Raw genomic sequence first — 13,594 nt, forward strand, 5'->3', positions numbered from 1 at the left:
TACTTGATTGAGCTTACGTACCAAAAATTGAGTACATTTGTGGAAACAGCAACGTTGTTCTTCTGTTTCTAATTCGATCGAGCAGGTTTGTTTTTCTCACAACACCTACATTTCTAAATGATGGTAATTGACGTGTTTTTCAGCGAGGTATTAGGCACTGATAGCATCCTGAAGTACACAAGTCCCGGTAAACCTACCGAGATGGCTGAAACATATGCTGCTATCCCATTTAACATTCTGGTTCCTATGCACGGTCTCTATATATATTAAACTTTGGTAACCTGACCAAGTGTGAATAGTAGGTACTCTAGCATACTACTTTTAAGTACAAAAAGTGGAAGTAATGTGATAACAGAATAGAAGAACTCTCACTTTTCTAGAAGCTCTAGAAGTGCAGTCTTAAATTGGCGAACACCGTGTCCACTCGCAGTTGGATCCAAACTGTGAGCTTTCTCATAAGCATAAAGTCGACCTATTCAAACAATACCAAAACCCATATGACCCCGGAAGCAACTATGAGGACATTAATTAGTTCATTTTTCAGATGATGACACAGTAGCACACTTTACTTAAAATTAAAAATCCAAGGTGACCAAACTTGTGGTACAAAAACTCCGTTCAAATGTTGGGATCCATTAAAACTCCGTCTTAAACAAAATTGATACAAAAACTCCAAATTTTTCAAAATTGGTACAAAAATCCCAAATTTCGAAATTGGTTTCATCAAATTCTTTGGGGTTCTTGTGTTACTTTTGTTTTTTGGGGTTTTTGTGTTACTTTTGTTTTGATGGATTTTTTGTGAATGGATATTGACACCTTTGGGGTTATAACTCGCGGACCGTGAATTATTTGATGCCAATATTCATTCTGGATAGCATTTGATGCCAATAGTCGTTTATTTTATTTTTTTAAATAGATGCCAATATTCATTTTGGATAGAATTAGATGCCATTTTGAATGGCCTAAGTTTTGGGTTCTAAATAGAAAGTACCTATGGTGTTTGAATCATTACAGCTCAATGAGCTTCTCATTTTCTTCGACCCAAGAAAAAGAAAGAGAATCCAATAAATTTGCATTTGGGTCTCAATGTAATTTCCGCACGATATCGACAAACATGGCCCGTGATTGTCTCACTGCATACCTGCAGAATCAGATCACCATCTACGTCTTTGGGTTTGAATGAATAGCAGGGAAATATTTTTGTGAGGAAAAGTTTTTATGTCAGGAATGATTTAACGGTGTTTGTGATACTCATAGCAAACCAACATCTCATTTATCTCTATTATTATAATGTATGGTAGTAGATCTACTACAGAGACAGAGAGGTGGAGAAGACGGCAAGGTATCATTTTGTTTGATGAGAGAATATGAGGGGGGGGGGGGGGGGGATAGAGAGAGAGAGAGATCTCCAAGTAGATTACTAGCTATCTTGATAAACCCTAAAAACACCAAGCCCCCATTTAACCAGTATAGCAAGTACAATAATTTGCTAGGTCTGCTAGCTTTGTTGCAGCTGGTGTTTGAGTTTGCTTTTCAGCCTTCTCTCGTTGCGCTTAAGCGCTGCTACTCTTGTATTCTCTTTTTCTTTTTCAATAAAATTTTAATCTTTTGACTTCAAAAGAAAAAAAAGTACAATAATTTTTCTGTTGGCCAACGAATTAATATCTACCACACAGAACGCACTTTAAATGAAAGAAAATCTCAGCAGAGAGGTCACCTGAATCTTAACTGAATTGAATTTTATAAAAAAAAAGTGTGAAACTTTAGTACAAGTAATGCCAAACACGAAACAACAAACCATAACAAAAGTCTCACTGCAATGTCAAGAATTTCAAGAGCCTCTCTCACTAAAATGTCAAGAACCTCATCATGGACGCTATGGGCAAGCTAACCCAAGCTAACCGAGTCATCACAAACATGACCATAACCAAAGAAAAACTAGAAATAACTACGGGTGATAGTAGTTTTTTAACAAAAAAGATGCCTAAATCCTATATACGAATGTAATCTTTTTCGTAAATGCTAATATCGGCAGTGTGTGAGGTAGCATCTGAACTCAATGGTTATCACCAAACCAAGCGTGCATAAAAATTAGGCCCTAAGATTAGGAAAGCAATAAACATAATATAAAGATAAAAGAGCAATTCATACATGATACCATATCAGCACATATTGTCAACTGATTAGATTAAGAAAAGAATACGCGCTATCTAATCTAAAAATGCTTAAAATTTTCAATTAAGGTGACCACCATTACACATACCTAACGATCTTTTATTTTGTTTGCGGCTTGTTCAGTCCATCATTGTTGTTTGTCACAGGTTTTCATTGTTTTTGTATCCATTTCTCCCAACACTTTATGTCAAATTAAAGTATGTTTGTGATGGATTGCTTGAAAAATACACTTGCCAAAACTCACATCCATTTTGGCAGATGAAACTTTTGGATCGAAACTATAAATTTCGAAATTCCTATAGCACAGAAATCTACCACTCTTAGTAAACTCTAACGGCCGCAATTCGTTAATGTCAAAACTAAACTCTTTACTCCAGCTAAAGCCATTATTATCTTTATTCTTCTTCCAGAATAATATGTCAGCGTCAGTATTATAATGAAAAGTAACACTTAGAAAACCATCTAAAACCCTTAGTTCGGCAGCATTACATGGAACGCCAGGCTGTGGTGGTGGCGGTGGAAGTCGGCTAAACTTTTCGTCGGCCAAATTGAAAGCAAGAATGACGGTTCCTTTTTCATCCGCCCAATGGAGAGCTCCATTTACAAACACACCATACCAAACCCATTCCAACTGCCCAATGTCGATGGTTCCTGCATTTCTCCATCCATTTCCACTACCAAGATTGTATACCTCTTAGTAGCCAGGAACGTGTAAACCCATCATGAATCTCAGTGAGAACCGCGAATTTGCGTTCCTGACTGAAAATCGTTATGGGAGCGCGCTCCAAACACGAGAGAAACGCGTTCCAAACAAGTGTCACTTAATACCCCTCAATTTCTCCAAGTTTTTTCTGTGTTAGTATTACTTGTTAGTAGAAAACAGAGGAAACTAAAGTCAGGGAAGAAGAAGAAAGGAAAAATAAAAGATTAAGATATAGATTAAAGAGAAAAAAAGAAGAAAGAAAACGTCCTACTTTTGAGAGATCAGAGGCAGAAGTTGTGGGAGGGGAGGCCGAATATGAAAAGGACTGAAGGAAGATTTCGTATAAAACTAGGGTTTAACACCAGAAAAAAAAAAAAGAGTTAGTTATGGGCCTAACTTAGCATATATTAGGCCCAACTGAGCTTATCTTAAACTATACATATAGCCCGCCCAGTAAAAACTTGATTTATATACCAACATGAAAACTAACAAAATAACTACTCCGCTTAAGTGAAATATATCTATAAAAAATTTGCCACTAAAAAGTAACTTGCGTTCCTGACTCGTTCCGCGAATTTCAATTTTTCAAAAATTTACGATTTTCGTTTCTGTCCACGTTCCCGTTCCCGACCCCGTCCCCGCTCCTGGCTACTAAGGTATACCTGAACAATTCCAACATTCGAGTCGTCTCCCCCGGAGTCACGTATCCTAACAACCTTGTGCTCATTGGTCGAAGGAGTATAACCAAATCCAGTCAACCTGTAGAATCCACCTTCAAAATCTGGAAGGATAATATACTCTCTTGTTATTGGATTACAGATGTAAGCAGGTCCATAATCCCATTCACGAAATGTTTTTCTAACCCTTCTACTGAAACAAATCAAACCGTTGCATGATCCAACAATAGTATAATTATTACCAAATGGAGGGCCTAAATTCATCCTAGTTCTTCTATGAAAGGGTGCCACATGACAACTTTCATCATACTCACTGTAATACAATTCTTTAATCGCTCCTGGTTCAAGAAAAATGAAAATATAAGAAGTTAACTTACCAGCAGAAGAATCATTGAGATGATGATCCAAGTGCATTTGAGACAAGGATGGAAGTTTCACCAGATATCTCCATGGTTTTGATACCAATTTGCACTCTAAAACAGATTCAGTTGGAACACGAGATAAGATTTTTAACATCATCTCTTCTGGAAGCATATTAACGTTCGCCATTGAAACCCTAATATTCAGTAAGAGAAGGGATATATCGCGGCAAAAGAAGAGAAAGATAGATAAAGAGAGAGAGATAGGGTTTTGTGCCGAGAAACGGAATGAAAAGGTTCAGTTTCTTTTTGTTTAGTCCGTAGTCCTCGGCCTATTTTTACCCACACGAAGCTGATTCAAACCAACTATGTCCGCCAATTTGGGTTGACTGGAGAATTGTATGGGTCAACCATAACATCCCACTTATGCCCTGGGAGAACGGTCCCACGCACTAGCCGAATCATCCTTGCCAAGTTCCAACATCCAAGCAAAGAACCCAATGCTGTTATCTTGATGAAACTTTTGTGCTCTGTTCCGTATCTTAACAAAAAAAAAATTAATAGAAAAATAAATAACAAAACCAAAAGAAAAGAAAACTGTCTTCCTCAACAAAAGTGGCAGGATTTTCTATGGAATCACTGACAACCGCGGAATAACGGATCTTGAGATATTATAGTGATTAATAAGTAAATCAAGCACAAGCAACAATGATAATACGAGAAAGATAAATCAACTCATAAGACATAAGATTTATAATGGTTCGACCAATACATACAATGTGTATATATTGTCTACGTCCATTTTGAGCCGCACCAAATCAAATCCACTATGAATAAAATGATTACAACGTCGTGTGAATCCCAGCAAACTCTTGGTTACACCGCAACAATTACCCGAGACGATAATCTTGTCTCTTGTTCCTCACCAATATGCTCTCGCAATGAAAACCTAACATTTTACCCTAAAAGCTATATAAGAAAGAACTCTCTTTTCTCTCTAAAAACAATTTTCTTCACACAATTCTACAAGGCCTAATTACCTATTTATATAAGTTACAAACTTGGCCACCAAGAATTCTAGTTGTTTTAGGAAACCCCTTTCCTAAAACAGTCACGGCTAACTTAGGAAATTATAATTAGTCTGCAATAACTAACAATCTCCCACTTTGAAGACTCATTTAGTGTCTTCAATTCTCCTTTTCTTCAACTTTGGACTGACAGTGCTTGAACATCTTCCTTGTCGGTGCGGCTCCCCTCCCAGATCCTCATTCTGAGAGACCAACTAAAGCCTTGCAGAGCTTTACCTTGTCTGATGTAACTCTCTTGGTAAACATATCCGCCAGATTCTTCAAACCAAGAATCTTCTCGAGCTTCAACTCTCCTTCTTCTAAGAGATCCCGAATGAAATGGTAACGGATATCTATATGCTTCGTCATAGCATGATAGGCTGAGTTCTTGGCTAAATGTATAGACACTTTGACTGTCAATATACATAACACTATCATTTTGTTCCTTTCCCAACTCAGCTAATAAGCCTTGTAACCAAATCATTTCCTTGGTCGCTTCTGTCACTGCTACGTACTCCTCTTCCGTAGTAGAAAATTTTACCAACTTATGTAAACGTGAGTTCTAATTCACTGCAGTTGACCCCATAGTATAAACATAACCGGCCGTACTTCGCCTTTTATCTACATCACCTGCGAAGTCTGCATCCACATAACCCCTCAAGATAGAACCACCTCTTCCATAACACAATGGTACGTTTGTGTTACCTATCAAATATCTAATAATCCACTTCACAGCTTCCCAATGTTGTTTTCCCGGGTTGCTAGCATATATACTCACTACTCCCACTACATGTGCAATATCCGGTCTCGTGCACAACATAGCATACATTAGACTCCCGATAGCTGAAGAATATGGTACATTTGCCATGTCCTCCTTTTCTTCATCTGTCTTTGCACAATGCATACTTGAAAGACGAATTTCACTTTCAAGTGGAGAACTAACTGGTTTAGCATTCTCCATATTGAACCTTTTCAATACTGGTTCAATATATTCAGCCTAACTAAGCATAAGTACACCCTTAGCTCTGTCTCTTATGATCCTCATATCAAGAATCTGCTTTGCTTCACCAAGATCTTTCATAGCAAACTCACTTGCTGATTGTTTCTTCAAATTCTCAACTTCTTGTAGAGATGTTCCGGATACCACCATATCATCCACATACAGTAATAATATGCATGAAGTTATCAAACTTCTTGTAACACTGTCTCGGGGCTTGTTTTAAACCATACAAACTCTTATTTAGCTTGCATACCATCTCTTACTTGCCTTTTACTATGAATCCTTTTGGATGCTTCATATAAATTTATTCATCTAGGTCACCGTGAAGAAAAGATGTCTTTACATCCAACTGTTCAAGGTAGAGACCTTCAGAAGCCACTAGACTTAACACTACTCGAATAGTAGTCATCTTCACAACTGGAGAAAATATCTCATTGTAGTCGATACCTGGTTTCTGCTGGAAACCTTTTACGCCGTTGTGTTTATCATCTCATGCTTCGTAGAGAAACTATCTTGACGAAAACTATACCGTTGTTGAACCAAATTTCTCAATAGAAATCTCTACCTTCATCTCTACAGGCTCTATCACTAAATTATCAATCTGTGGCAGACGAGCAAACCCCAAATATTATCATTGCTATAATGTAGCTCTCTCAAACATAAAGTATCACACTGATCACGAGGAAATCGAATAGCCAACGGAAAATCGAATACCCAACGGATAATAAAAGGTTGACAGAAAAATACGCCGAAATTGTAGCCCACTCAAATTCATGCACTGTTTTTCTCCTTGTAGTATGGGATAGCATACATAGCCGCACCACCATACATATTTCGTAGTATTGTAACTTTATTTTTTAAACTCTTGAAGTGTCCAAACGATATCTTTTAAATTCCTCATATCGGGTCTTTACCAAAGTAGGAATGTATTTGCAACACAAATAGACCAACCTGTTTCCCCCAACTTTCTTGCATTTCAACTAGATCCGATCGACTTTAAATGGTGTACAATCAAACAACTCTTCGACTGAACGCCATCGATAAGAATCAATTATGTTCCGCCACAATGTCAAACTTCAACACAGACTAACAAACCCTATGAACTGTGTTGACAAACTTCTTCTTATACAATAATAAGAATCCGTAGCTCTACCGCAACCAATATCACATCTCATCCAACGATCCATGTCCTGCAACTATTTGTAGCCACACGCTTCAAATACTCAGACTGAAATTCAAACTCTTCACTTCTGGAACATATCAAACCCTTTCCAATGATTAATATTTCCCAAACAAAGCCTCTTTCGAGATTTCTCAAAATCCTTATTGTAATAAACAACTAAGGAAGAACAAGTATGAATTCATCTTTGTATTCTTCATAGTCAGGTTAAAGAAAATCAGCAACATGATCTTATAGATGACGATTGATTACAAATTTATTGTCTCCCTTGGTATGAAACAATAATGAGACTTTGACATGCTAATATTCCACCTTTACTTCCACAAACATACAAACCAATATTTGTATCTCAACTACGATATTCTTGTCTTCTTGTGTCTTGCCAAGAAAACACTGATTAATTGAAAACCAATATACGCAGGTCTTTGAAACAGTTCACAAGAATATTGAGTTAAGTATAGAGAATAAATAAACTTACTTGGATTCATGCATAGGGTTTATGCTCTAATAAGTGTCAATGTCAAATCTCTAATGTAGAGCATCGTAAACATCAAGACCATACATCTTGACCATATCGAATGTAGATCACCTAATATAATCCCATTCCTTCGTAAGTATGCTTTACTTTGCTTTGTATCCAAAACTGATGAAATCAAATCCTACACATATACTTAAAAACATCAAACTTTGAATCTTCGGAAGCTGTAACATCAAATCCTCACATACTTGATGAAACCAATTCTTTTGTCTTCAATTTTTCTACGAACCAGAAAATCCAAAACTTCTATTTTCAAATCTTATATCCAACCTAGATCTCTGATACCAATTTTTGGGGTTCAGAGCCATCTACATGCTAATACTTAGGAAACAAAATAACTAACAAGAAACACTTGATCTCTCGGATTGCTCCCTGAACCTCACTACGATCTAGGATAAGAAGAAAAGAAATAGAAGCACACAGATGTAAGCCAGAAACAAAACCAACAAGAAGTTAAAGTACTCACAGAATTAACGTGGTTCAACAATATACGCAGTGTATGTAATATTGTATACATCCACCACCTACGACCTTTTTCTTTATTATAGAAATCACCAATTGAAAATTACACAAAATTTGAACAATCAATTAATATACTCACCACGATGTGACCGAACACAAGAACTCTCACAAACACTCTGTAAATCCAAAGTAGTGTCTTCACCCATACGAGATAATGTTTACCATATTATCTGCCACACGAGATGATCTTCTCTGCATACCCTAATATAGATTACTATGGACACCTTTAGCTCAACACCAATGATCTAATCCAGCACCGCCAAGATGATCTTCTCCTCAACAAGATGTGTTACCAACATCCCCATACGAATACTCCATAAAAACATATCTTCCAATGTCAATAAGTATTCCACAAGCACCATAATAATGTAATACTTCCACCATTAGGTCTCTCACATATCCACTCTTAATGGTGGGATGAATTCCTCACATCTCTAAGGAGAATTTCCTTGAGGATTCCATGACTAAAACACTTAGTTTAGACCTCCTTATAGAGGAGTCACAAACTTAGTTCTCAAGTCTTGCCCTTCTTGGATTAGAAAATCCACTCATTCTAGGAAACCATGGTCAATTTAGATATCTCATCTTAATATTCAAACTAAGAATTTAACTTAAATTAGGAAACCACCGTTTTCCTACAAGGTTCTATGTTTACGCCTTATTAGCTGTACTAGTTGAACATCTGGCAACCAAAATGACACCGCTCTATTCTATTTCCACTCTACTTGCCGAAGTACTCTCAAAAGGGGTATTGTCCATTGTGGTACATCACCCAACCTGCCAGCCAATCGAGCCGAGTGAGCCAGCTAGTGCGCCGAGCCCATGTACTCGGATTTTGCAGCCTAGTTCAGTTTACCCTTCAGGATTTTATGCCCTACTGCTTGGGCTTGAGTTCATATGCCATGCCTATTGGGCTTAGCTAACTTCACCATTTCTTGGGCTTGGTCTTTTATACTCCTTTATCAAGCTAAATACACCAAGAATGGAGGAATGTTCCAGAAGTATCTAGGGTACTTGATGGCCAATCCAGTCAGGAAAAATTTCTGGAACTTTCCGGATACCTTCGGGGAAAATTAACACAAGTCATTCTTATCTAAAAATTAGATTTAAACTCTAATTTGAAACCTATAAATACAGGGATTTACGACCCTAAATGGTCTGTACACAAATTCATGTGAAAAACTTTAGATGCCTTTAGCGTCAGAAAGTTTTTACAGGAACCCCCGAACACCACCCCCACCCCCCACCCCACTTAATTATCATCAGATTGGTGTTTAAGGTAAAACAAAAATTACCGATCAAACTCAGCTATTTGGACAACTTTGGTGTTTTAGTTCGTACTCACATGTGATCTTTGATATTTAAATATGAAATTGAAATAGATGCCAATATTTATTCTGGATATCATTTGATGCCATTATGATGAATGGCCCAATTTTTTAAATTTAAATGGGATCTTTTAATCAGGATGCACTAACCACGCATACACATATAGAGTGGTATTTTTCTCATCTTAATGCCTATTTCCATGCACATGTGAAACAGTTGATTTAGCATCCATTAGCATCCATTATAGGTATGCTATAAAGTGCCAAACATATCTGACTATATGTCAAATATAACATATAGACATACACGACCGACATTCAAGTGAGTGATAGAGTTTTCATCGCTCAGTGAACAAACCATCGCGAACAACGGTCTCTATGTCACTCGCTGACTTAATCATCGCTCAACAGTTCCTCATCCAACGGCTATAATTTTCCCCATCTACAGATACCCAATTTCAAACTCATTTCAACTCACAACAGAATTTCTAAATCTCCCTAGAATCTCTCAATATCTCAATCTTCTTCAAATATAAAACAAACACCTTCTCTACACTTCTTAATTTCTTGTAGGATGGATTTAGGATCTGAATGTTAAGGAAAAGGTAAAAAAACCAAAGTACGGGGTGCAAAATACAACCTCACATAAGATGAATGCATTTCTTGTAGTATGTTTTTTTTTACCTAAGATTGTATTAATGGTTCACAACAACATGGTACGACCATGTGGGATAACATATTTTTCAAATTTGAAGAACAAACCATGAACCTCTCTAGTCGTGATGCAAAAGGGTTGGCAAAACACTTCATTACGATCAATAGGGAAGTCACCAAATATGTTGTATTGATAATGCAAACCAAGAGAGGCGTCTGTGAGAGTGGTCTTGTGGATAGTGATGTTCAAAGAAAGTTTCGTACCAAATGACAGCGAAAAAAGACAAAAATTTCCCTTTCGAAAGTTGTTATCATATTTTGAAGGTGGGCTGCGGGATCTGAGGTACCTTTGTATGCTTGGAACGTAGGTACCGGGAATTTCACAGGATGAATTCCCTCAAAATGCGAAAAGATAGTGGGGACGTGGTTGCCTCTTGTAGCACTTCTTCTAGTCTTGCGCCTGCGTGGCCAATTTTTAATCCTTGGATCTCCTTACGCATTTTCTCCATTTATTCCATGCCCATGTTCACGTTGTGAACATCTTTGGAAAATGATTCGTCGTAGTAGGTCTGAGAGGGTTTGTATGTTGAATCCATTTCGTCTAGATAATGGTGCGCTCTCCTTTCTCCCTTAGTTTGATTCGTCTTTGGTGGGTTGAGATCCACCCTTCGTCTTCCTGAGATAGCTTCGTTTTCACGTCTCCGTTGCGGAGCGTGAGTTTGGGAACCTTCGATTTGTATGTCTAACACACCTTTAAGGTTCTGGTTCTCCTGGGCCATCTCGTGCATTCCATATTCGTATTCCTTGTTACGGAGTAACAAAGCTGCTATTTGTGCCGCCATTTGGTCTTCGTTGTGGGCTCCACCTCCCTGAGGAGTGTTGTCGGCTGGATCTTCAGAGTTTTCCACTCCTTCGTCTACAATTGGCGCGTATGGATCTACTTGAATTGGGGTTAGGTTTCCCAAACCTCTTCCCGTAGAAGCTAAGATTCTGGGTAACCCTGCGTTGTCCGCTGGTGGCTTTGTAGTTGTAGGGTGCTCCGGTAATGGCATGTCGTAGATTGGTTGGGCTCCCGATGTCTGCCCCATCTCTTCAGCAGGAGCGGGTGATTTGTTAGCAACTGTTCTTCTTGTTATTTCCCTTTGTCCGTCCTCCGCTTCATTCCTTTGGTTTTTTTGAGACGACTTTTGGGATCTCCCTCTTGTGATAGCTGGTCGTGAACTTGTTGGTACATCAGTTGGTTTCTGCATGCCTTCGGCTTTTGTTATCCTATGGTCACAGAAAAAGCGAAAAAGACTGCTACTTGGGTACTGATGATTTTTCAAATAGTGATTGTAGTTGTAGTGGTAAAAAGGTTCTTTAGGACTTGTGAAGGTAACTTTTTTTTTAGATTTAATAAAAATAAAGCAAATAAATAAAATAGTTCAAACCTTTAGAGAAAATACCAAGACTAGGATTCCACCATTGACCAATTAAATAGTAAATTCTAAATAATATTCATGCAATTCTATCTTTAAAAATAATTCTAATATTTGCCTCAAATATATTTTTGAAGTAATAATTGTAATCACAAAGTATAAAACATCAAAAGTTTTTAAAACCCAGCATGCTTCATCAAAATAATTCACAACTATTCAATAAAAACTAATATTTCAAATTCAATTCCATGCAAATAATCAAATAATAATATTGCAAATAAATAATAAAATTAGAATTATACCAATCAATATGGACCAATGGCTTCCTCTGTCGTCTCGGCTAATGGGTTTATCTCCTCATCCCAAAGACACACTCACAAGATGAATTCATGGCTAAAATAGGTGTTTTTATTGAATATAAGATGAAACAGAAATTTGCAACGCTGAAATGGTGTTACAGCGCCACTGTTACAAAGGGGTAAGTGCTTTTAAGACTGCTGTAAACGATAAACCATTACTGCTGTAAAACAACGACACTGGTATTGTTATTTAAGACTGCTAAAGAACGACTTACTATGTTAGTCTGTTCTTCGTGTTCTTCAGGATCTTCAATGGCAGCAGCAGCAATATCTCCTGTAACTTCTTCTTCTCGTCTATCCTCTACTCCCAATTCTCTCCTAAGGGTTTCTAACCTTTCTATGACTTGAACCCTCTCTTATATAGTCTTTTAATCCCCAAAAATCTCTACTGAATCCGACTTTTTCTTTTCTTTTTCTTCTCGGCGTTGTTGAGAGAATAATCACCTCTTCAGTGTTTGTACGCGTCTGTTAGCTATAAAATAGGTACCAAACTCTTCTTAAGACGTGAACAAGACTAAATACATTAATTTCCAGCGTCAAACTCTCCCAAATATCTCTCACAAATCTTTGAAACTTGAACAGAAAGTACGTGTCCTGTTTGAACTTTGATTACTTCTCCCGGCCATTCCAGCCCAATTGGTTGGGTCCAATTGATTGTATCAGGCCTGTTTAGTCATGCAGAGTCCATACGTACCAAATACAGCAATTGAATCTCCTAAAATCACGTCCAAAATTCGATCTTCAAATCTGCCAGACGCTGCATGCATTTTCCCGCCATTTTTTTAATTCAAAACGTGAAGAAGGTGGGTGCCCTTATCCTGTGCTGTTCTCCCTTTAGCAGCTGCCTGGAAATAGGTCACCCCTTAGTAATTAGGTTACCCCTTATCCAAAATCAAGGGTCCGTATAGCAAGTGTCCTCTGAGGCATTTTCCGCACTTTTTTCGGGGTTCCTCCGGGGTATTTCTGGGATACTTCCGGTACACTTCTGAGGCGCTTCCGGTACGTTATCAACGGAGGTCCAGATGCCACATTTTTAGCCAAATTCGCCGCAAGAGATTATTTTCCAAAAACACCTACAAATACATAAAATAACCAAATAAGTACAATATCGAGTACTAACAATATATACAAATGAGCTATATTAGACACATAAATGCGTCTATCAAATACCCCCAAACTTATTATTTGCTAGTCCCGAGCAAATCAAATAAAAATAAAATCCTAACTCACTGTCGCAGGCATCGTCGATTGCATTTAGCGTATGCAATAAGCCTTTAAACCCCTAGGTGGCCCTAGTGGCCGAGTTATAGTCTCGGGAGGGCTTACCAGAGATATACCCACAAAACCTTACTCTCCAGACCTTAGCTATCTACGCAAACCTTGGAAGGCACTAAAGAATCTCCTTGGTTGGCATACTTATTGACTACAGGAAGAAGTACCCTGATGCGAAATTCCAATTTGTACACGAGTTTGCACTCAAGCATACTAAAATTCATATAAAGTGACAGAGCTCTACTCAGATAGTTGCACTATGGACATCATATTCGGAGTCAAAACTAATCACATGGATAGATCAAGAAGATGGATATAGAAAACATAGATGGTTTTGATGTT

General features: G+C 37.7%; 1 protein-coding gene across 1 annotated transcript; it reads right to left on the reverse strand.

The window, feature by feature from the left end:
* Positions 1-368: 368 nt before the first annotated feature.
* Positions 369-4,168, reverse strand: LOC113311273. The gene is made up of 4 exons (XM_026560113.1): positions 3,933-4,168; positions 3,541-3,659; positions 2,404-2,866; positions 369-472 (listed from the first exon to the last, which is right to left on the reverse strand). Exons 1-4 carry the CDS (start codon positions 4,102-4,104, stop codon positions 369-371), a joined length of 858 nt encoding a protein of 285 aa, XP_026415898.1. The 5' UTR covers positions 4,105-4,168.
* Between the last annotated feature and the right edge of the window lie 9,426 nt (positions 4,169-13,594).

Source organism: Papaver somniferum, chromosome 9 (genome assembly GCF_003573695.1).
Source record: "Papaver somniferum cultivar HN1 chromosome 9, ASM357369v1, whole genome shotgun sequence".
NCBI classification, from domain to species: domain Eukaryota; kingdom Viridiplantae; phylum Streptophyta; class Magnoliopsida; order Ranunculales; family Papaveraceae; genus Papaver; species Papaver somniferum.